This window comes from Ornithodoros turicata, chromosome 6, assembly GCF_037126465.1.
Source record: "Ornithodoros turicata isolate Travis chromosome 6, ASM3712646v1, whole genome shotgun sequence".
Lineage (NCBI taxonomy): Eukaryota > Metazoa > Arthropoda > Arachnida > Ixodida > Argasidae > Ornithodoros > Ornithodoros turicata.
The window spans coordinates 47,760,278-47,786,099 of record NC_088206.1 but is presented as its reverse complement, the minus strand read 5'-3'; the positions used below and the strand labels follow the sequence as shown (position 1 = coordinate 47,786,099).

Below are 25,822 nucleotides of genomic sequence, written 5' to 3'. Positions count from 1 at the left end.
ACGCCCGCGCTCCCTATCCGCGATCCAGCCTTTTACAATCGAGATCAGTGCCTGAACCTGACTGAAATTCCTACTTTCCTACTTCTGTAATGTTGATAGCCTGGTCTCAGGTTTTCGTCTGAAGAATGAGTGTATTTCAAACCATAAGAAGATCGTAATTTTTTGTAAATGATGCCTTTCCTGAAGAATGCCATTTTAGCCGGCGACTTTACGGAAAGCCATAATCTAATCCAGTATCCGACTATCGGCCAGGCTGAGTCAGGTGTTCAATTTAAAGATTCGAAGCGTTGTTTTGTTTGCGTTGTGATCGGTTGTGATTGCAGTTGTGATCAAACGCTTCACATTTTCTGGTTTGTGAGCATAGCAGGTCAACCGCGTTCCATCTTTTTTGCTATGCGTGGCTCGTGAGTAACCGAACGATCAAGGCGAAGTGAGCTCACAGCTGGCCATGGTTCTGCACGTGGGCGCGTGTTGAAATTCTAGGGTCACTGCAAAGCTATACATTCCGACCTCTTCTATTGCTCGAATTTTCCTGTAAAGACACCGTTGTGTCCTTGAAGCAGGCAATGGAAAGAAAATTTTTCCTGCGACGTCATGGTCTCGACAACAAAGAAAACATGGCACCGGAGATTTTGAAGTCTTCGTCTACCAAGGCACGGTTTCTTTGCAATACGTTATACTTTGCGGCTGCTTTACTGTAGCATGTCATTCTGAGCGACTCTGTTTTGTTCTTTGTTCTATGCATTACAGCTGCCAAGCATTGAGGATTTTTCGATAATCAAGCCAATAAGCAAAGGTGCCTTCGGGTAAGAAGCTGTTGTACCAGTTTTATGCCTGTATTAAACAACTTTATTTTGAAGTTGATGATGAGGTATTTGTATTAAAGACGCGTTGACTTCATAGGAAGGTATTCCTTGCTCGTAAGCAAGGGAGAGATGGCCAGGTTTTTGCCGTCAAGGTCGTCAAAAAGTCCGAGATGGTTAACAAGAACATGGTAGACCAAGGTGAGATCATCACTGCTCGCATTAGAGACGTTCACATAAACGATTTTACTATCGTTTCGTACAGTCTTTGCGAGGACTTCACCACCAACATCCCTAAGACCCCAGAGACCTTGCAACACACTCCTGGGGGAAAGGGGCTCAACATGTTTCCTTCCTAGATTCTGTTTTGATAGGCACAAGGACTGCCTCTACTTGGTGTCACATACCTGCATGCAAGCAATATTTGACAACACAGTCTTCCCGAACTGAAGCTCACCGTGTGTACAAGATAGTTTGCGCGGTTATCTTAACAAATTATTGAAAGTGGCAGTGAACATGAATAGAATACTAACCACAGCAAAACCAAAATGCCAGTAAAAGAACACAGGCGAGCACTTTGAGAATGTGTTATATTTAGTGAGTGACTTTTTCGGGTTAAACCCAATTCCGCCCGATTATTCCCCCCGAACTGACCTTTGACCAGTTCGGGTTAAACCCGATTTCTCCCCGAATTCCAGTCACTATGAAATCCTCAAGTGACGCTTCCACTAAAGACGAACAAAGGTCGCCAAGTGTAGCACATGTAAGAATGGGTCACTTACGTTCCCAGCAATACACCCATGTGTGTCAACACTTTCTATGCCTTCCGGGATTACCGCTGGAAGGTCACGATCAGGTCACACAAAAAAACAACAAAGAAAAACAAAACAAAAAAGAGAGATTATAAAAGGACTTAATAGACAAGAGGAGAAACAATAACACCCGGAGGCACAATTATCGCCCGTTTTCTCCCCGAATTACAGATTTAAAAATAGCGCCCGATTTTTACCCCCGAATCTGAAAAAGGCATTTAATCCGAAAAAGTCACTCCATAGTTATATTCCACGAAGATCCCTCTTGGGCAAAACCAATGTTGATTCCTGATGCAAGAACCATTGCTTCCGCATTGGGGCTGAGCAAATATTTGGATTTTTCTAATACAGAAGCTAATAATTGTGTATTCAATCTAAATTCTGCATCGAATGTGGAATTCCATTTATGAGTTTTAAATTGAAGCACTATCTCTTCCAAATGAAATATATTGGAATAGTTCTGAAGATGCACTTGTTTGCCCCAAAATGCCAGAAGGTAGGTCATAAAACAAAGCATGCAAAGATACGCTCACATATGCTGCATGCCTGAATATAGGTGGCATATGTGTTCGGTTCAGTATTCACTTCGATTACATAAGTATTTGCTTATTTACTTATTTGCATGGTTTTTACGTATTTATTGGTATACATGTAGTAATTAGCTTCGCATTCATATTGGTTTTAAAATTACTATTTGCACAGCCCTATTCCTCATGCAACCAGAGCAACTGACATCTCGTTCTCCTCTCCAGTATTTGCAGAAAGGAATGCACTTGCTATGAGCCACAGCCCATTTATCGTGAAAATATTCTATTGCCTCCAGACGGTGCACAACATATACCTGGTAAGCATACTGTTTGTTCAATCATCAGATAGTGATTAGATGGGTTATCTTTTTCTTTGGTTTTCAGGTGATGGAATACATGATTGGAGGTGATGTCAAGTCTCTACTGCACGTGTACAATTGTTTTACGGAGCCCATGGCCACCTTCTATGCGGCGCAGGTTGCACTTGCTCTGCAATATTTGCATGGGCACGGCATTGTACATAGGTAAAACAGTAACCTGTATTAGCTGTCATCTATGGATAGGTAGACAGAAATAGCTTTAAAAAGAAGAGACTTATAGCTTGTATAGCTTAGATCATTCAGCGCCCATAGCTATCATGTGCCTCGTTTGTATGGTGTTGTAAAATGTGTCTTTGCTAGGGACCTGAAACCAGACAACATGCTAATTTCAAGTAGTGGCCACATCAAGCTTACCGACTTTGGCCTTTCCCAAGTCCAAGTGAAGAAAAGTGAGTTTTTACTAGACATTGTTTAATATCATTGCTGCGCACACTTCATGCTCGTAGCATATGTGCACCACAGAGGGTAAGTGTCAGGAAATGCTATAGACATTCATTCTACTGCATCCACAGATAAGAAATAATTGTGATATTGACATAGTTTTTCCAGTACAGCTTGCCATTATACCCTACTATTTGCATCAGGTCGCCCAGAAGTCTGCATGGCCGCCCCCAAACTTGGATGAACCCCCATTTTTAGGGCCTGACTTTTTCGGGTTTTATTTCTGGCCAGATTCGGGGGGTAAATATCGGGTGATATTTTTCATTTGAAAATTCGGGTGTATTCGGGTCAAATCCCGTTACGGCATATTCTGTCGTCAGAAATTCGGGTGTATTCGGGTGATTTTTTTTTTTTTAAATAAAAATTTGTCTTATCATGGAACTAATGTTTAGCAATGTTATCAAACTTTATTTCAATGCACGCTTACGAGTGTGCCACACGACCCGGATGTTTTCGGGTAGATTCGGGTTAAACCCGAATTTTACAGATTTCGTTCGGGGGGGTAAATATCGGGCGGATACGGGTTTAACCCCAAAAAGTCAGGCCCTACCCATTTTGTTATGCTGAGTTTTTAAAATTGTGGTTTTTGCCACTCTCTGGTGCACTTTACTTTGCCGTAGATATTGCCGGTTTGACGTTAGTCCCCTAGACAGACCTGCCAGGTCTTCCAGTCTACCCGGGAGACTCCTGGATAAATGCCTATAGTGTGAGTGACAGTGCAGCATCGTGAAAAAAAGAAAAATATGAGACCAGCACCAAATGTCATGATCAGCAAAACGTAACACTGTTAGATGCCAGTTGGCAAAATGTCTGCAAATTGAACCCACACCACAATTCATTGTTATATAATTGACTTGGTGTTGATGAGGCTTAAATGTTCACTGTTCACGATGTTCTTCATTGTTCACTCACCCTTTGCAATTTACTTAACATTATCACTTAGCACAAATTTACAGTGTCCAAAGACCTTGAGCCAATGTTTCACAAAAATGTGAAATATCAACATTGGATGAGCGAAGATGCAAGTTGTGTGTTACTGATCCCTCTGTGTAACACTACTTTTATACCAACATAATTTCTTGCTGTCTCCCCCTTATTGTCACTTTGCTGCCTGTACTGGTCGTTTCAAAATAGCAAAATGAAAGCATGTGAACGGAAATCTTGTGTTGTACAACAACTTTTTTGAGTTGTATGCTTGCAGTGAAGGCAGCAGGGACATGAAACTAGCCACTTGTATGTAAAATGTGTGGGATATGCATTGAACCAGCTATGACTGGTGCCTGCATCTCAACAGTAGTATGTAGAACGGAGCATTCATTGTTTGTAAACAGAGTTACATTTTTACACATCCATTTGGCAGTCCAACCTGCGGACATCGTGCAGACTCCCAACTGTGGAACACGACTTCTGGCTCGCACACCTGGGCAGCTTCTTTCTCTCACGTCGGGTCTCTATTTTGTAAGTAGCTGTTGTTCGTTGCTTTCATTGTTACAAGGTGTGCTATCTTGGCTGCAGAGTGGCAGGAAGGAAAGATGTCTACCGGACACCCCAGTGGGGATCTTGCAGCACGAGCAACTCATGTCGAGCCCTGCAAGAACGCCAGGTCGGCCTGTGAAGCGCTCCTTTCTGGAAGCTGCATCCCCACCTGCCCGTGTGTATTCTATTCTATTCTATAATACAGTAAACCCTCGTTATATTGAAGTCGACGCAAAAAAGATTCGATATACGCGGTATTTCGATAAAAGAGGAGACGCTTCAAAAACAGTAAATTCAGACCCAGGAAAATGCCATGTCATTGCGACAATATTTTTTTGACATACAAAAAGTGCGCAGTTGTGTACATCCACGTGGGAAGGAGCTTGCAAAACAATGCAGCTTCGTCAAGATTGTAGATGTCCCTGTCCGGGTACACTTCCAGAAGTTCCGCAAGCCGATTTCGTCACCAAGGTATCTTGCTTCATGGCACCACTTTCACATTTGACAGGTGTGCTTCGTACAGCATGCCGCTTTTTGAAGCTCTCGAGCCAGCCATTGCTGCATTTGAAGTTCGGGATGCCCAATTGCAATGTCTGAGCCTTTGCGGTGAGTGCGGGTCCGTGCACAGAGAGATCCGCAGCTCTGGCATTCTTCAATCACTCAAGTAGTGTGGCTTCCACCTCGGGATACTTAGAACCTCGGTCACGCTTGCTCTTGCTTGAGAAATTTTTCTCGAAACCATTGAAGACTTCCTGCTTGTTCTTGATGATCGTTGACAGTGTTGACACCGGTATGTTGAACTCCTTGGTGACAACAGACATTTTTCCACAGCACAGATGAACACTACCTTTTGCTTGAGGGTTAGACACTCCCACGGAGCCATCGTGTGTAAAAGGCCAACACTTAGAATATGAACCACGTGGGCCACACCAAACAAAACCATCCTCGGGGGAACCACCCATGTGTTAAGAGGGGATACCATATGCAGGGGCCCCATCTATTTTCTATGGGACAAACTTTGTACTCTCTTTCGGTAAATAATGAACCGATTTTCACGAGACTGGTCTTGTTCGATAGCATTCGGAAATGTGCTTTGTCGCTTCAAAAAAAATTATTTTTTTTTTCAATTCCTTTTTCTAAACACGTTACTGAAGTACAAAAAATTACCGAAGTTGGATACTCAAGCTTTGAAACGCTCTACTATAAAAACTAAGACTTATGCAGAAACTTTCTTGGAGCAGAAAAGTAAAAATCTTTCTAGAGCATTTTAATACCAGGATCATCCCCATCCGATTATTCATTCTCTTGATAGTATATCATAAAATAAGAGGGTATGTAACTTGCTGTATGATGGAAGCACTTTGCGCCTCCCTATAGCGCCATATTGCGGGCTAAGGGTGAGTAAAGAATCCCTCCGTCACACAGCAGCATAAATCCAACACCTAGATTTCCTTTCCTGCCAGGTTCCCTACTCCCTGTTGAATCAGAAGCCCTTGAAACAAAGCCCTTTTTGGGAAACTAGGAAAGGGGATGATAATAGCAACAAAAGGGTCTGCTGTGTTTGAGATAGTGTGGGTGTCTCACCTCTGGTTTTTCCAACCTGACCGGTATGACAATGCACATTTTGCGGCATGCTGGCCTGCGGCTATGTTGCATCAGCCTCTACTCTGGGCCCTATGTTTATATGTTGCTGACGTTGTAAGCATACAAGGTTTTAACTGCACTGAATATGAAAATGGGCACTGTTTTTTATTATAAGTTGCTCCAGTGCCGGGGTCTAGGAAAAAACATCCCCTGAGGAACATCCACTTTTGATACGTATGGACCTGTTGACTTTGTCGACTATTTACTACGGTGTGAATATACGAATTTTTCGAATACCGAAGCGAGTAGTCATATACTCTCTTCGATTTCCGAATCAAACATGGACTTATGGAAATACTATCAGCATTCGTTGTAATGAAATAAAATAGAACGCAAGACCGACTCACAGGGACGAAGTTTGGAGACTTTTTCTCTGTGTACCTGTTTTCGTCGTTCCTAATCTGGGTGTTTTACTGTCGTGAACTAGGCTCACCAGCGCACTTTTTTTTTCTTTGCACGGCAGAGATTCGGTAGCATACGCTATGCAAGATAGATAGATATTTTTTATTCAGGTTCTCATTTACACAGTGCCAAAATTTTACATGGGATATGGTCAAGAGCAATACCAATAAGCGCTAACATACAAAGTCAAGCAAGTTGGTCAACCTCAGCTTTTCCCTTCCCCCTAATGCACATAGAATGGTTTCGTTGGATCGCTCCCAAATAAGGTACCACAACAACTGCACATGAAGTCCACCCAGCCATAAAGCCACCATGAAGCCATAAAGCCATGAAGTCACCATAGTGTTATGCCCCCTTTGTGTAGTGTTGTGCTGCTTTCTGAGTGGACAGACACTTCGTCACACACTTTCTCCAACCTTCTTTTTGTCTCATGCACAGTGACGTACTCTCGTAGCATATTGTCTCTACTACCGCCGGTTGTGTCCATATATGTACTTTAAAAAAATTATAGACTTCTGTTTGAACGCTGGGGGAATACGACAGTCGACTCCAGGTGTAAGAAAAAAATGGTCCCTGGTTGTGTGGGGGGGAAAAATTGTCCTGCAGGCGCCTGCGCGGCCAAAAATACAGAGGCGTTATGAATAGCTTACGAAACACATCACAGCCGACTAAGGCCCAGTTTCACCAACGCTGGTTTTCGCAAAAGCATTTGGATTCAGCTATAATTGTTATAGCAGGTTTATTTTGTTTTGTAGGATTGTATTGAAGGGCATTTGTGTAAAGGTGTTTGTCTAAGCCTTAGCATGTGGTTGACTAATCTTGACAGGCATGGCAAGGCGAGCGAAACGACTGCAATTGGATCTTGGAAGTCCTTGCTCTGGTAGGCCAAATTCTCCACTAGAACCAGAGGATGACCCATTTGAAGAGGTGTCTGACCTCGGCAAGAACGGTTTTCGAGGGAGTGCTTCATCGTCTTTGGTAGGCATCATACCACTGAAAGCAGAACTGTGATAATAACTGAAGTGTTAAAATATCTTCATTAAATCACAGTGCTATACTGTGTGTGTGTATAAGATAACAGTAATATTTATTGAATCTCAACCATATCTCGCACCATCAATTACATAAGGTAGGCTGAATTTTAGAATGATTAGAGTGCTAGAGCATGCTGATCACACATCCTGCATGTAGCTGGGGCTTGGTTGAGACTGTCATACTCGAAGTGCAGTCCATTTCACTCATTTAACCAAAATGACAAAGTATTTTTTTATTCAGAATGCATATTCTGGAAACATGAACTCAGAATTGTTTCTGGTGTGGTCTTCCCAGAATTACTCCCTCCTCCACAAAAAAACATCGACAAGCATTTGGCGCAAACCCTATGTTGGATACTTCAGTACTTCATAGATAGTACTTGAGTTACCATAACTAACCCATAACAAGGGGCGGGGACACAGCTATGGATGCGGATCCAGTGCCTCTGCATCCACCTAAGACTGACAATGGCACCACCACCATGTTTGGATGGATTGCAACACTTCCTAGCTGGCTCAGCTGATAGCGTGTTCGCCTGCTGATCCCAAGGTTGCGACTTCAAACCCATCCGAGGATGCCATCAACTTGGTGGCAGGGAACACGTTGCTTTGACAGACGCTGTATTCAGCGACGGACATTAGATACAGTGTGCCATATGTTGATATTTCAGGTGGGCAAAGCTTATCCACAGACCGGCCAGTGTGGCGCCATTCATGATCACCGTTGTCTCGTGACATAAAGCCACAAATTATTATACAGTTCATCTTAAGTTATGCTGGGTAAACGTTACAGGTGGTTATTGGTGCCTGCGGCATCTACAAACCTACATTCCAAGCTCTACAGCAAAGGTGGTAATAGACACATAGAAAGTCGACACCGCAAACACCAAAAGTCATCCAGGTCTCGCGTCGCTGCAGGCATCTCCACTAGAGAGGAAGCGTGGGAGGGGTCACATGCTTTCAAGAGCCAATATGAGTGGCCGTAGCTCTCACTCCTCTGATGTCATAGTTTGAGGCAGAAGTTTCTTGGGGGTGTATATCTTGTCAAGTACGACACATGGAAAAGTAATCCTCTTTTTTTTTTCTTCTTCTTTTTTTTTTTTTCTTCCTTTTTTTTTTTCCTTCCTTCCTTTTTTTCTTTTTTTCTGTCAGTACTCTGGCATGCAGAGTATAATGCATCCATGATACAGTTGGCCGCATCTCTCAACGAAACGAAATTGTGGACACTAACCACAGGATGTGTTCTGCGTACGCGTATAGCTCGGTCTCTGGGACAAAAAAAATCTATCACAAAGTTTTTGTTCATCGGTTTGCATATCAGGACCAACTGTTATATCCTATGTTTGCCATGCTTCTAAGCTGCCGTACTTTGTCACATTTCTAACTCATTAGTGGAGCACTGGGTTAATTGTTTCTAGACCCAAGATATCCTAGTAAAAGTGGATATGAAGTGGTCAAATTAGGCACAGAAAGGTAGTCTCGGGGAAATACGTATGAATTCAGGCCCTCGGTTTTCCACGAAATTCCGCGGGATTCAATTAATCGTGGAATCCTTTGTTTGGCACAAAATTTCACGGAATCCCTTATTTTTAGGGGTGTGCGGATATTCCAGTTATCCAATTCGAATCAAATGTAAATCACTCGAAGTATTCGATTCGCGAATCGAATACCCAGTATTCGGGTTTCCGGATACTCTACTATGTACATTCGCCGAATGCGAACGACACCTCCCGAAAGTGGGCTTCACCTGACGCTTCCCTGCATGAGGTGAAGCCTGCTCTACAAAATTGAAACCGGCTATAAGAAATTATTCAGACAAACACAGACAGATTGTAGTTTAGCTTAAGATAACGTTAGCCCAAGTTTATTGTGCATACTTCGCCTGAGGAAGGGGCGGCGTCCCTCCCGTGTGCACTTTAGCGGTGGCAGTGGGGGATTTTGATTTCATGTATGGGAGGCTGCTTTCAAAAAGTCCTAAATAATGCCTACAACCCAGGAACAAAAAAAGGGTGTCCTAAAGATGTAACTTCCCCAGGGCATGTATTGTAAACTCCTTCCTGTATTGTTCCTATAAACTCTGTAGATGCTGAAAGGTCTTTCAGCAGGTATAAAACGATTGCAGGCGACAGACTTGCCTCAGAGGAGAACACAAGATATGAATGATGTATGTAATGCTGAGCCACGACAGTGCTTGAATCAATAAGTTTATAAAAAAATTTTGTTCACGCATTATCCAAGAAAATGAAGTGTTTCCCATTTCAAGCAGCCGTTGACTGCTTGCCGCGGAAAATCGCGAAATTTACAAGTCGGTGCCACGGAATTTTGAATTTGCCGCAGCAGAAAACTGAGGGCCTTATGTATGGTTATTGTTCTGACTATTCAGGGTTGTTACTCCGGAAATGCTGTGGTTCACTTGATGCTACTTCATCTACATTTGCTTATGTGAAGTAATTTATATTACTTGAAAGTACTAGCAAAGAATGTTTTGTTGCGATACGTCGGGGTCTACCGGATGATATGAAAAGTACATTCACACAACACAGAAGGTGTAGAAATGCTCTGAGTACAGTGCAGGCTCAGAAGAGTAAGGATATACAGTGAGAGCTTCGGTCACCACATCTCCAAATCTGATTTAATTACTGTGCGTGCAAGTTTATCCTGGTGCACAACAGGAGTAGGTTACCGAAAGGATGACAAGATTAGGAACGAGGTCCATTATTTAGTACCTACCTTGGCTTAAGCGGAAAAAAGAGAGAGAGAGAGAGAACAGGAGAGCCAGTAACAGATACGTCTTAATTGAAACAGATACGTATTTGTCGGTCATTTTGTGTTTGTCGCATAATTGCTTTACATTTGTTTTTTCAACAGCTTCGCTTAGCTATGTCTGTTTTGTTTTGTTTTTTTCGCGTGGAAAATATTTTCACATTGTTCGGTGGAATTCCCTCAAAGTGATTCACGGGTACTTAAGGTTGTCATAGACATTGGAGTTGCAAGGTCAAAGCTATACTAATGCAGTATTTGCATGTCATTACTTGTGCCACAAATCAAAGGTATCTGCCAATATACTACAGACCGTACCATACTGAAACAATAATATACATACAGAAAAATGTTCAGCTTCAATGCTCAACTGTGGACATACTGTGGGAGTGTAATTGCAATTTTTTTGAGGAGACATGCAAAAAATGTGTGAAATAGTTCCATGCAAAAAAGGGCGTCAAGGACACATTTCTTTGGCGAGGTGCACAGGCAGTAAAAGCAAGATAGAGCCTTTAAATGGCTAAAGACTAATGTAATTCACAGAAAGCTAAGATTATTCACTCAGGTTTGAACAGAGGGTTGAGAAGAGGTCAAATGGAGTTGGACTCTTGGGAAATCTGTCATAATAGTCAAAGTTGTCGTAGGCTGTCATTGGCCTCTGTGTCATAGGTGGACCTGAAAGGCCTAGTGCTTTGTTTATTAATTAAAAAGCCACAACACGTAGTAAAAGGAAAAGAAGCATTCGTGTAATGCCTCACATAATTCTGCACCCCGCTCTGGTGTTCTGTTCACCCTCCCACTTTCGTCTGTACTATTTCAAACATCTTGGGAAGATGCTCGGCTTAAATGTACTTTCAGAATGTCTCATCAAAGCTCATTAAAAATCTTCTAGTGTAGCTCAGAGTTATGCTTTCTGTGCAGAGCTGCCTTTTGGGAACTCCTGACTACCTGGCTCCAGAGTTGCTGTTTGGACAGCCTCATGGATCAGCAGTCGATTGGTGGTCCCTTGGTGTCTGCCTTTATGAATTCCTTACAGGTGTCCCTCCTTTCTCCGATGAGACACCAGAGGCAGTGTTTGACAACATATTGCAAGCTGGTACGGGTTTACTTTCTACTGTCGAGTGTTGCATAAATTGTGGTGGTTCTACAAAATGCCAGGTTTGGAAAGGGAGTGCTTGTCTGGCAATATTTAGTGTACCATAATTGCACGTGCATTAGCTCGTACGATGCAGATGCCCTGCATGCTGTAGCTCATGGATAAGCTGAAGGGCAGCTCCTTTTGCAATTGTGCCGAAATTTCCTGCTCCGAGACAGACAGACTTGCATCATCATCATTATCATCCTCCTGTTAGAGGACCATTTAGGCAATAGATTTGCCATTTGGGCAGATAGACATTTAGATGTGTCTTAAAAGCACCTTGTATCACTTCATTGGAAAAAAACTTCTACACGCATTCTACCCAGTTGGAAACTTTTGCATACGTAAGGAAACGTCGAATGACGCGTTCGTCTAGTTGTTGTCAGAGTTTGTTGCTGCTTTGCATCTATAATCCCCATTCCTGCCGAACGTAGTCCTTGAACAGTCGATTGATTCCTACATCAAGTAGCTGCAAGACTCTGGTGAGTGCACTAGGAATTATGTGCACTTCTGTGCGCACGCTTGTACACATGAAATTCAAATGCTGTACATCGAATTTATGTCAAACTGTATGCATGCAATGCAGAAACTACAAGAAAGTGAATTTGTAGCAATTATTGCTGTTATTTCTTAAGCATGGAAAAGTTACCAGCAAAATAGCTCTTTCCTTTTCTTTAAGGGTTTTTGTTTCCTTGTCCCCTGATGCTGCATCAGAATTTCTAACAAGAAGTGCTGTAGTAACTTGCTGCCTTGCAGAGCATCATGGCATTGTGCTGCGGCATTAGGTGCATAAAATGTGACAAAAACAGTTCACAGACACACATGTATGCACACAGTACATTTTACCAAATTATGTTCCTTTACCATTCCAGCACCGTGTGCCGGAGATTTCCGGCGCACGTCAAAAGAACCCCACGTGGTCCAAATTATCCGCAGTCCTACCCTGCGGCACGTGCGGCATGTCGCCATACAAATAGGCTGGCTCACCTTACATGTAAATCTACTCCCAATTTGAATTTGATGTACTTTTATATTTTACTTGAAAGGCCTGCACATGAAGCAAGAGCAATGAAATTGGTAAAAGCTTCGCCCCTATAAGTGTTTAGTGTGCTAACTCTCCAAAGTGGAACCCAGCATCTATATGACCTAGCCATGCTTTTGTCACTTTGGAATCTATACAAATCCCCAAACACATTACATAGTGATCCGTGTATCGTCACAGCACTAGGCCAATTAGCATTGGAAGCACTATGGCTACCACTTGTACTTCATGATTTAGCAGGAACAAATTTCGTAAGCTCTAGTCTAGTCTATAGTCCCTAGCTTTCCGCAAAATCTCACGGAATTGGCCATGTCTAGCGGAACCTGCTGCCTCCCTCCGAATCATTAATTTTTTTTGTATTATTGGATATCTTACAGAATTAAGTACGGATTTCAATCGATCTGTGACATTTTTGTGGGTTAACCCCGATCAGTCGTGACTGCAATGCCTGACACCACTGGTAATGCTGGCACTCATACGGCTGAATGTTCGACGACGAAAGGAAATTTAACGACAGCAACACCTGAAGAGAGATTGACAGAGTTTAGTCTAGTTTTCTTTGTGCTCTGAAAAGTTACAAAAGACTGGGAAATCACCCAGGATGAGTCGGTATGCAATCTTGGGAGAATGCCACACTTTTTTTTTTGCTTGTTTTCTCTTGCCCGCAGATTTGTAAATCCCACTTCGCGGGAAAAGTTGGTTTTCCACCACAGAAAGTTGGGGCTTTACCTATGACAACTAAGGCGGTCACCATTGTATGGTATTTTATTGTAATAACTATGAAATGAAAGGCAGTGAGACTGAAAGACCCATTCCAAGCACAGCCTGATGCTTAATAGTGTTTAAACGCAGAACTGGAGTGGCCTGAAGGAGAAGAGTGCCTTTCAGAAGCAGCCACATGTGCGGTGGAGGCCCTCCTGACACGTGACCCTAGCCTCAGGGCAGGTGCACAAGGTGATTGGAAGTAACTATTCAAACAATATGTACTAACTCCTGCCAATGCTATGTGATTTCTTTAGAACTGAGGTCACTGCTGCTCTTCAGCCAAGTGGACTGGGACAACCTACATGATGCACCAGCTCCTTTTGTGCCGTGCCCAGATGATGATACTGATACTGGGTACTTTGAAGGTGAGAGCTGCAGCATTACAAACTTAAAGTCTCTGGATTGGGAAAAGTAGGGACGCATGGTACAGTCGCCATTAAAGCTCCAAGGTCGCGGCGGCAAACTAAAGGTATGTTGCTGCTTTTCCCAATCCAGGGACTTTATACAAACTGCCATGTCAGTGACATCTGGTGTCTGTTCCTGGCAAAAAGCCTACTCATAAAAATGTCTTGCAGAATTCACACAGTAGTATGTATATCCCCCAAGTTTTTCATGCACTGTATGTGTAATCTATTTGCTCTCTTTACAGCAAGGAATCACATGTTGTCCAACTGCTAGATGATGAAATCAATGGATCACATTTATTTCAGGCAGAAGCCCCAACACCTTCTACAGCCTTAGCGGTGTACTATAAATTTATGTATTTTTAGTAATTTATTAGATTTATGAGTATATTTTTAGTGACATAGCAGAAAGTCTACCCAACATCAAGGTAAAACCAGTGAATAAAATATACTACAACCAATACTGTTGATTATTGTTGATCAATTTGTGAACAATGATGCAAGCTGATATGCAATTATCTTATGGTACGTTAGAAACTGCCACATTTCTAATATGTAAAGAATTATGTAAAGAAAAATTGAATATCAGCCTATGTCTCTGTACTTGCTGGGATTTTTGGCTTGTTCTTCCATTCGGGGCTGCTTAAGTGAGGTTACATGGATGCCTAGCTTGTAATAGAAGAGAGGCACCAGTTGGATGTTGGTTATAAATATGGCATGTTTGATATAAATGTGCACGATGGCATGAGCACTCCCAGTAAACCATAGATGTCCATGCGATGTCAAGATGATATCCTGATCTGGATGTTTGGATATCCCAGGAATTATCTCAGGGATCCCGTAGATGTTGCATGTACGTCCTGGCGACTATGGTTTGTCCCACTTTTTTCACATTCCAGGAATCTCCCAGAGACGTAACTTCGAGATATTTGGATATTCACAGGACGTTCTCAAATCCTTGATTTTAATTAATGTAATTGTGTTCTTTCAGAGATGTTGCACTATGCTATCCAGTGCGATGCCGCACCTTCTGATGGGATATATCAAAATGCTTTTGTCACTACATTATGGCTAGGTTTGTGGCAGTACAATATTTATCACAGTACAGCAACACTGTGACCAGCATAAGTGCCGTACCTTGCACGATGCTTACATAAGTTGCCTTGGGCACTGGGGGAAACCGCAGTGCGTGGGAAAAATCTATTCAGTGGCTGGCGTAATTACGGGTGAGACGAAGACATGGCTTTTAAAACTAGTAACCTCCATTTGCGAACTGGGTGAAGCAGATATTGAAATACAAATTGTTGGGGCACGTTCGTCAAGTGTAGTGGGGTGTGAAACGCTTGTAATGGTGACGAGGATGCGTCTTCGCGATTCCCGTGCACCTGCATCCCAGCAAACGATATATATCCAGAAAATGTCTACAGGACATCCCGTTTTGGACGTTGGGATATCCCACGGACTTTGCCACAGAGCCCATTGACATCCAGGAGACGTTCTGTGGACTAGCACTTAGTCATTTGTAGATCCAATGAATATCCCGTTGAACGTCTTTTTAGGATATATGGAAGTATTTGGACATCAGGTTGGGACTGCAAACAAGCTTGTTTCTTGATACCGAACTGTACCTTGGCCAACGATTTGCCAAGCATTGGCCAGCCTACGTTGTGCCAAGCTTGTGCCAAGATACAGACCAAAGCATTCCTGCGGCGTCCCTCATTTTCAGACTCAATTGTCTCGCGGCGTAAGGTAACGATATACCATTATTTGTTTGTTGCTCGTATTTCTCACAACGTTTCCTGAGGAAAAACAGATACTATACACAACTTGTCTCGCGAGCGTCCGCAAATTCGAGAGACGTGTTCGTGTGTCAAAATGAAGGGTAAGGCGTGTCTAAGTTTAATTTGGCGCGTACACAAACGACACTGAAATGATGAATTGTTTGTCGTATTAACTCGCCATGAAGGTAATGCTTCTGTTTCTTACTGCTTTAGTTTTGAGAAATTTCTTTGGTCCATCGAAAGTCGAACTTATGCAGCGCTAGACCATTCTACGTTTCCCTCTCGCCCAGGCAGTGGCGTAGCCACGGGGGGGCTAGGGGGGGCTCGAGCCCCCCCTACTTGCAACGGACCGACCCACACAAATCGTGCAAATCCGAGGAGAACATATGGGGGGATCAGTGTGACGATCGCGAAGGTTCTTGCAGTTCATGGCGTCTATCTAAGCGGCACTCTTTAATGGTTTTCAAAGTATGAGCTTTCCAAAATACTTCCAATCTCGTGACACCACCTCGTTGGTCATGACAGCCTATACATGTAATCGTATTGTGAACGTCCAAATCAACTTTTTTTTTTTTTTCATCCGCAGCTGGCAGTGTGCACAAGTATGTGTGTTGTCGCACACAGGATCAGTGGAGAGCGGGCGAGTTTTCGTATCCAGCCCCCCCTACCTTGGAGGTCTGGCTACGCCACTGCGCCCAGGCGAGATTAATCAAAGCTTTGGCAAGTGCTTGGCCAACGAGCTCATTTCTTGATACGGATCTGTACCCTGGCCGACGGCTTTCCAATCCTCGCTCTGCCTATCACTATGCAACGCTGCGCCAGCGTTGGATGGCCGAAAGAGTCGTTGGCGAACTGTCTTCCGACCTTTTGCCAACCGCCGGCCATTGCTTGCTTGGGATGCAAACTATTCAAACTCAAAGCCGTTATTTAAGAAATAATTTATTAGAGTCCCAGTATAATTTCTTGACAACCGATTACAAGTAACCTACTGCCGAACACTGCTTACAACACCTTGTGCGGTATTGTGTAAGAAACTCGACACTTTTATAAACTGGAGCCCGATCACACCACCTTTCATCCCCTGTTACCACTGGCATTCAAGACGAATGCTGTCCTCTGAGAAACATTTCATGACTTGAGAGAGTCAGTCCCTTGGGTCTAAAAATCCCAGTAAACCATAAATCTCCTTTGTGCTGGGATATTGAGGACATCCTCTGGACATCCATTATGATCCACGTGATGTCATGGTGTATGTCTTCTAGATGTTCAGTGTCGCATCCATTTTACATCCACAGGATATCCTCATGAACGTCTTGTCAGGACATTCATGGGACATTTTACCTATGGTGGTATAGGGCCTCAGTAATCACAGGAATTATGACAGGAATCTCATAATGAAGGCGGCCGAAACAAAAACAAACAAAGAACACACCACAGCTATGTTGCAGATGTCACAACTGTAGCTATGCTCCATGGACGTCACATAGACGTCCAGAATGTCTCCTCAAAATATTTTAGTTGTTGGGGATATCCAATTCTGTATATCCCCTCTACGTCCCAAAGAGAATATCTTGGGTACATCGAGATTTGGATATTCTGAGGCGATCGCATCACGAACCAAAAAGTATGTGCAAACCGGGTCTGAATTACGTTTATCGGAAACAAAGAGCGTTCCTTTGCAAGATTGCAAGATTTCGTTCCTTCCAGAACTGACCGTCTATGTTACGTTGAGCACTCATTGAAAAAGAGGCAGAGATGCGGAATTTTGTGGCACTCTCCAAATTTGACTTTGGATGAACCTAGTGAGTGTCTCAGACCAAGAGCAGTAAGAAACAGAGTCATTACCAGTGATGGCCAGTATATAACCAGGTCAAAAATACCCATCAGCAGATACGCGTGGCCACCACAATGGCCTCCTTCCCCAGTAAACCAGAGCTTCCCCGTGCTGTCTATTTATAGCCCAGCAAGCCATTCATATCGCTGGGACATCCCTACAAGGCCGCGAACGTACACAAACAAGTAGCTCAAGGTAAAAGTCGGAAGCACAATCGTGCCGTAAAGCTTGCGGCAAAATCGGAAGTAGTTAGCACCTTCAGTAATCTAACTACAGTAGTTAACTACTTAAAATAGTAGTTTAACTAGTAGTTGCCACTACATTTCTGCAAGTAGTTGATAACTACTTTTTAACTACAATCAGGTAGTTTAACTAGTAGTTTAACTACATGTAGTTAACTACCCAGCAAACCAGATACATCCAGCAAATGTCCGTAAGATATCTCGCCCGGGACTTTTGGATATCCACTGGAGTTTGCCACAGATCCGCTTTACATCCATGCGATATCCCAGCGACTAGCATTTCTGCCCTGTTTGTAGATCCACTGAATGTCCCTGTGACATCTGTCGCGGATATTTGGATATATATGGGAGATTACGAATATCGTACATATTTTGCTTCGAAAATTTTGGTACATGAGATATTTAGTGTTTGCAGTGTGCGTAGAGACCACTGCAACTGTGTACCGGCAAATAATATTTATTGTATGTTTTAACCTGCTTACAATGTGAAGTTTTTGGTACCTTGTACTTCACTTCACAGGTTCCCAGACAGAAAATTCTGTACCGGATATACGCAGAATAATGAAATTTCTCCAGCGGGTATCCTACGGAGATCCACTTGGCCAAACTTCGAACTTCCTACGAATGTCCACTTTGCGGACATAGCCAGGAGATTCGGACGTAAGCAGGAGCTCTCTCGGATGTATATATATCTCAAGCGAATGTTACCTTTTATATGTAAGTATACGCTTTGTAGTAGAATAATTAGCGTCTCTCTGCCATTTTTTGCCACCGTCGCCGGTCGTTTGTCTAGTGGTCCGGTCTGTTTCCCCCAAGGAAAATGAGCGCGGCACTTAAAAAAAAAAGAACAAAAACAAAAAGAAAACAAGTGATTGGCCCACCTAGCGAAACAGCTTAGGAAATGAAGTCACTTCCAAAAAGAAAGCAGATACTATACATTCACTTACACTATACATACATTTGTGTATGTTCTCGTGAGCTTCTGCACACTCGAGAGCCCTGTTCGCCTGTGAGTCAAAATGAAGGGTGAGATGTCTAAATTTAGTTCGATTGCGTACACAAACAACATTGAAATGAGGAACTGTTTGGTGTATTAAGTCACCATGGAGATAACGGCTGTGTTTCTTACTCATTCGGTTTGAGAAAGTTAGTTGGTCCAATTTATGCAATGCCACATCGTCCCACGTTTCTCCCTCTCTTGGAATGCACGATCCATGCAGCACCCCATCACGGAGCTCAATCGAACTATCCGTGAAACAACCGCGACAGGACCTACCGCAAATATATGGCTACGGATATTTTATTTTATTTTATTTAAAAAAACACAAGGCATTGCAGCCAAAGGAAATACTGTGGTACAGGGTCAGTAGCGCATGCTAGTGGAGACTCCTGCGACACACAGTGTAAAACATCATCAACACACAGTTAAAAACATCAACGTTGAAGCGGTAACTGAAATACTAAACAATTTTCAAGTATATTGATGTGGCAAGTATATGCTGTGTCAACTTCGCGGCGAAACAATGACTAGTCTTCACATCAAACGGTAAGGCATTCCACAGTCTCGTACCAAAACACACAGTCAAACGGGTACCATATGCATTCTTTGGCATATACAAAAGGTAATCTTGTAAAGCAACACTTCGATTGCTTCTGTTGCATTTTTTAAATATAGAGCTATAGTAGGGCACATTTGTCGTTACAATAGAAAAGACAAGCAAAGTACATCTTTCACGAATCAGATCGGGAAAAGGCAAAATACTCAATTCACTAAACAACCCAACGCATGAGGTTCGACTATTAGAGAGTGTTATTAATCTGACAGCTCTCTTTTGTAGTTTAAATAGACGCTCAAGATATGTTGTAAATGCATTGCCCCATGATGTGACCTTTCCCCGTTTTTTTTTCTTTTCGTCTAATAAATATATCCCCCCCCCCCATGAGGTAACACAGTAAGTCAAGTGACACTGGACCAGAGCAAAGTACAGTTGACGTAGCACATACAGGGGGAAGTACTGTCTAGCAAGGAATAAAGCGTGACAGGACTGCGATATATTTTTTGCGACTTTGTCAATATGGGGCCTCCAAGAAAAAGATGAGACCAGCAACACTCCCAAATATTTAATTTCATGCGCTTGTTCCACAGCTTGATTCTGAACGGTAATATTAATCTGAGTACTACTGATAGATGATCTAGAGAAAATGACAAACTCCGTCTTACTCCTGTATAAATATAAACGATTCGCTTCGAACCACTGAGCGATTTTGTTGGCCTCATAGGACATTGCAGGGCTTACATCAGAAGTGTTTGAGGAACTATATAAAAAGCAAGTATCGTCGGCATACATGTAGGTTGACAAAATATCGGACACCAGTGGAAGGTCATTGATACACAGAGAGAACAAGACAGGGCCCAAAACAGAGCCCTGGGGCACGCCAATGTCGATTGGCATCCCTGCGAGAAGTGATCCCATTGAAGATTTCTCGAAAAACTCATTGAATTCAGTTAGACGTCTTTCAGACAAACACCATTAAAAATCCACTGAAATTCCAATTCCCAATAGATGATTTGGAACAAATATTATATTGGACACAACTGGTGTTTTAATTGGTCTAAATGAAAATTATCTGTAGAAGTTAATGGGGCCCAATTCGAGACACATTGAATAGCACCCATACAAACGCATTCGAGGTCAGTCTTGCATCCCATTCAGCCAACGTGCTGCACTAAGGAATTTCCCACTGAAGTCACCCTGATATTCCCCCTGCCAATGCACTTTTTTAATGAGTAGTAGCATTCAATACCGTTGCTCCTAATGAAAGTTGCGTTGAAGAATAAAAGAAGTTGTAGCTGCAAAAAGAAATACTTGGTGTGGTTTCTTTGTGAAAATTTATTGTTCACATAACAATACAGTAGGTATGAAAATATGACAAATAGGAAGGCACAAAAACGAAAAGTTATTTCAAATGACTTGCACATGTGTGAGTATTCATGGAATTGAGAAACCACACGAAACAATAAAAAGCAGGAACAAATACTCAATACAGCACTTACGTGTCTTTGAAGTAGCGTTCATCACCAACAAACACTATCGTAATCCGGAGGCTCGTTCTCGCAACGTCCAAACAGCGCACAACGGACAACGCCATGGGGAAAATTTCTTAAAGCACTGAGTTTTTCCACGACCATGTTCTCCACTGTCTCGTACACCTGCCGCCTCACGATTTACGGTCTAGTCTGCCGTTCTTGAGCGAAAATTAAAGCATATCCAACTTAGGCGAGACTGCGTTCCCACGGCGTCGTGATAGGCACATCGCGACAAAGACTCCCTTGCTTGCCGCCTCGTACAGGCTCAACCGGCACGAAGTACCATTTCAGATGCACTTCATATAATATTTCAAATACCATTTCAAATGACGTCGCTATAATGTCCGAAGGCAACAAAGCATATTACATACCGTTACACACAGCACGGTTGGTAACAGTCACTATAAACAGTCCACTTCATCTTGCTATCTTTCCGTCAGCGCTCACAATTCCTGCAGGGGTAAAGACATACAAAGAACAGGAACGACTTACACGTAAACCTTAAAACGGCAAAAATCAGAAAGATAGGGCGAATTTATGCAGATGCGCGACCGCCATCCTCACACTTCGACGCAGGGTGTCGGAGTGAACCGAAAACCAGAACCGAAAACCGAAAAAAAACGCTATTTTGCTGCGAACCGGAACGGAATCGAAACCGTATACATTTTTTTCGCTCAGGAGGGAAACCGAAAAATTTATTGAACGGTTTTCGGTCCAAGAAAAACTTCGCCGGTTTGGACTACGAATAGGCGAATGAAACCTGAAGTCATGTCATGGATACTTTACGAAGGTTACGGTTACGGTGGAATGTACGTCGGTATACTATGACGCTTAGGCTCCCTTTGTAAAGTTTTATCGTTCGCGCACATACACTTAGAGGTACATGTGACCGGTTGTGACTCTACCAATGTGCCGTATGTGCTCGTTTTAATTTCATGCGCCCAAACTCTCCTCAACTCAAGAGCGACCCAAGGGGGCTGCATAACGGCTTCCATATCGGTAATGTCGCGCAACGCGTCGCTTGTTTGAAAGCAGCGAAGTTGAATACATTTACGTATCCGCAAGGGCAAGCGAGTGCGAAGTGGCGCCTATTTTGTGGACAGGACACGAAGAAAAGAAAACGGAGCCGTTGAGCGCGTTTGTAAGTGAAGATGTTCCTCGATTTGCGTCGTACTCGTACGGTGGTGCCTGCTGGCTAGGAAGCAGCAACAGACATTCGGATGGGACGCGATCGCACCAATCCAGCAAGAAAGTACTTTACGTATGACATCATGACAAACAAGTCCGTCTGTATCATGCGCTTCAAGAAAGGAGAAAGCCCATTTGAACAGGCAGTCACCTACAGGAACCAGTAGCTACCAATTTCACAGCTGTCTATTAATATTAAATATCATGTATGCGGAATAAACGGGTTTGCATTTTGCAACCTTGATTTTTTTTTCTAGGAATGCCCAGCAGAAGCGGAACCGGTTAAAACCGGTATGAACCGTTATTTTTTTGCTCCTCCGGAGCAGAACCGGTACCGAACCGTTTATGATAGAACCGGAATGAAAACCGGAACGAAAAACGTTTCGGTTCGACACCCTGCTTCGACGATTCATGAGAGACGGACTATTCCGCTGGCGACCGGCGGATGCGTCCACGTCTGTGCAGTGCAATATTGCATGAATTGCAACACAATAGCTTCAAGTGGTAGGCGCAACAGTAGGTTATACCACGGCTCCTGTACCTTTGAGTGAATATTCAAAAATATTTGAAATCACGCGAACTGTTTTGGAGCGCGGATAGGGAAACGTGCTACGGCGCCGAAAAGGTAGCATCTCATTCTTTCAGTTGGGAATGATCGTGTCTCATTTGTTCACATTGGGCCAATTCATTCAATTGGCTTCGCATTCCTTGTATTGGTGGAGTATCATTAAATCTATTGGAAGTCAGCGTTTCTTATTGGTACTCATTAGACCAATTCCTTGAACTGGTTCTTTATTCCCTGTGTGCAGCCTTCACCACACAACATGGTGGAACATGTTGTCGCGAAGGCCACTACCCTGCAAAACTCTCAATTTCCTCAATGAGAAATACTCCTCTTATGCACATTGAATGAATTGATAGTCTGATTTCACATTGGATCTTATTGGAACTGCGAGAGAATTCATTGAGATCATGCCCTTTATTTCCAGCAGGGATAGGAACAGAATACCCGCGTCAATACTCGTATACATATAGTGCGTGAAGAAAGATAACTTTTCAAGAAACGCCATACACAACCACGAAAGCCGTAACAATAAAGCTTATCAAGAAGTATATAATGATCAACAGTGTCGAACGCTCTCCGCAGATCGACAAAAAGACCAACAGCCACATGTGAATCATTCAAGGCCTGATGTATCTCATCACTAACAGCCAAGACCGCAGATGCGGTTGACAAACCAGCTCGAAATCCGTGCTGTGCATCACAAAGTATGTTCTTCAGATACCGGCTGATCTGTTTACACAACAGTTTTTCAAATAACGTATTGATAACACTAAGCACAGATATCGGTCTATAGTTTTCGACCTTTTCCTTATCGCCTGCCTTCCCAATTGAAATTGGCCGACGGCTGACTGTCGGCAGAAAGTCGGGGACCAGTTGGCAGCCAACTAAGTCGGTCAGCCAGTCATGTTCTAACGTCTGGCCAACGTTAACTGTCAACTACGTCGGCGAGGACCTGGCCAATGACGTTGGGCCAACAGCCCGTGCCGACGGGACGCCACCGTAGCTTGCCGTCAGTCGGTTACCGAACTCATCTTCACGTAGTACCAAGGTAAGTGGCCAATGATGTCTCTTTATGACGATTTCAATCAGTTCTCGGGGGTGCACATATTACCTAAGATTGAGACAGTCACGTAGACTCTATCTGTTGTAGTCGTTGAAACTGTCACAAGAGCCATATACGAGGGTGGTTCCATAAGTTTCCGGCCCGACCAACTTTTAATAGCCATAGAGACGAAACAAGTGTATCACTTTTCGACATAGTCACCCTTAACTTCGATGCACTTTTGACACCTTTCATCCAGCATTCTTATACCTGTAGAGGACGATGGTCTTCCTCTACATGAGCCCCGACCGGCGATGATGGTATGCCACGGAGAGGCGATGACGGTGGCCTATCTCCATGGCCGCGCCGGTGGAACTGAGGCAGGTGCTTCAGGCGCGTGGCCATCGTCGTCGTTGTCCACGGCCCGCTACAGTCCGAAGTTTTGTCCGCAAAATGCTGGAAAACTGCCTCTTGCACCTCACTATCGTTTCGAAATCTCCGTCCTCTGAGATCCCTCTTCAAGTTTGAGAACAGGAAGTAGTCACTCGGTGCCAAGTCTGGACTGTAGGGTGGGTGGTGGATTTCTTCGAAGCCGCACTCCTTCAGTGCAGCCTTAGCAACAGAAGCCCTGTGGACAGGGGCATTGTCCTGGAGCAACCGGACACCTCGACTCAACCTGCCGCGCCTCTTTTCCTTGATGGCGTCTCGCAGTCGGTGCAGGAGTGAAGCATAATAAGTCGCATTCACTGTGGTGTTCCTTTCTTTGAAGTCGATGAGGAGGATCCCGTCACAATCCAAAAATATTGTTGCCATGATCTTCTTTGTGGATCGTGTGACTTTGGCTTTTCTTGGGGGTGCTTCTCCTGGTTTGCGCCATTCCATCGACTCCTTTTTCGAAAGGAGATCATAGTAGAGCACCATAGTCTCAGCCCCTGTGACAATTGACTTCAATATTTCTTCTTCGTTCTCTTGACAGAGCTCCAAAAACTCTTTGGCACAGACGACACGCTGTTGCTTTTGAACTGACGAGAGAAGTCGTGACACCTATCTCGCACTGACCTTTTTCATGTGAAGGCCCTCGCCGATGATGCGAAAAACGGTTGTTTTGGAAAGCCCCAGCCTTTCTGGGGTTTCCTTCACCTTCAGACGCCTGTCGCTAAGCACTTCCTCCTCGACAAGAGACAAATTTTCTTGTGTCACCACTTCCACTGGACGACCATCGCGTGTATCATCTTCAATGGAGTCTCGCCCCAGTCGCAACTGCTTAGCCCAGTCTTTTACCGTTGTGTACGACGGAGAGGCTTCCCTGTACACGTTGTCGAGTCGCGCTTTAATATCTTTAGGCGAAAGTCCCTATTTTGTCAAGAATTTTATCACAGCGCGGTACTCGATTTTTTCCATTTTAACTGAAGAGTGCACCCTGGCTGTTTGAAATGCCGCTCTCCAATCGACAAAAGCATGGAGAGGGTTGAGGGTGGTGCTCCGGCCCTCCAACAGATGGCGCCATGCGTCCTTAATCCCATTTTCAAATTCGCGCGCATTTTCTACCTCGGGCCGGAAACTTATGGAACCACCTACGTACGCCACATGAAAAAGGAGAAAGGGTCCTCTAACGTCCTCTATATGTTGCATTGTGATAGGCAGAGCGAGGTTTGGCAAGCCGTCGGCCAGGGCAGATCTGTAGCAATAAAACGAGCTCGTTGGCCAAGAACGGCTCGGTTGGCCAGCCAAGCTCTTGCCAAGCTTGGGTCAATCTCGGCAGGTTGCCTCGGGGAGAGTGAACGCAGAATGGTGTAGCACTGCATAAGTTCAACTTTCGATTGGCCAAGTGATTGTCTCAAACCAAAAGCAGTAAGAAACAGAGACATTATCTTCATGGTGAGCTAATACTACATACAAGCAATTCCTCATTTCAGTGTTGTTTGTGTACGCATCAAATTAAACTTAGACACCTCACCCTTCATTTTAACTCACACGCGAGCAGGACTCTCGAATTTGTGGAAGCTCGCAAGACAAACCTATGTATAGTATCTGCTGTTCTTCCTCAGGAAAGAATTGCAATTTATTTTCTTTATACTGACCTGTTTGATTCTAGTGATCTCGGGCATATTGCGAGCTTTTACGATTCTCCCCGTACGCCGTTACCCTACCCCGCGAGAGAATTGAGTGAGTTGGGTCATGCATTTTTTTGCAACGGGCCGTGGTTGGCTCATGCATAGGTATGGTTCCATGGGCTATTCTAGGGCCCACGTTTACCCAATCAGTACCCAAGCTTGGTTCCTTATTGGCCAGACATCGGCCCTACATCTGTCAGGTCGGCGCTGTACATTGGCCCGAGCTTGTGCCGGCTAAGTCGGCCTGAGTGAGGCCATTGTCAATCCCCTACCTTGGCCCAAGCTTTTTTTGCAAGCTGGGCCCGACAACTTTTAGGTTGGAAGCAGACGTCGGCCCAGT

At 43.7% G+C, this 25,822-nt stretch overlaps 1 protein-coding gene across 1 annotated transcript; it reads left to right on the top strand.

Annotated features, from left to right (window-relative positions):
• The first annotated feature begins 229 nt into the window (after nucleotides 1–229).
• Nucleotides 230–14,091, top strand: LOC135396632 (serine/threonine-protein kinase greatwall-like). Its single transcript, XM_064627703.1, has 13 exons — nucleotides 230–653; nucleotides 751–806; nucleotides 904–1,004; nucleotides 2,368–2,459; nucleotides 2,527–2,666; nucleotides 2,823–2,911; nucleotides 4,324–4,421; nucleotides 4,479–4,614; nucleotides 7,312–7,463; nucleotides 11,201–11,375; nucleotides 13,312–13,413; nucleotides 13,479–13,589; nucleotides 13,874–14,091. The coding sequence occupies exons 1-13, from the start codon at nucleotides 567–569 to the stop codon at nucleotides 13,900–13,902; spliced, it is 1,368 nt and encodes a 455-aa protein (XP_064483773.1). The 5' UTR covers nucleotides 230–566; the 3' UTR covers nucleotides 13,903–14,091.
• Nucleotides 14,092–25,822: the final 11,731 nt, after the last annotated feature.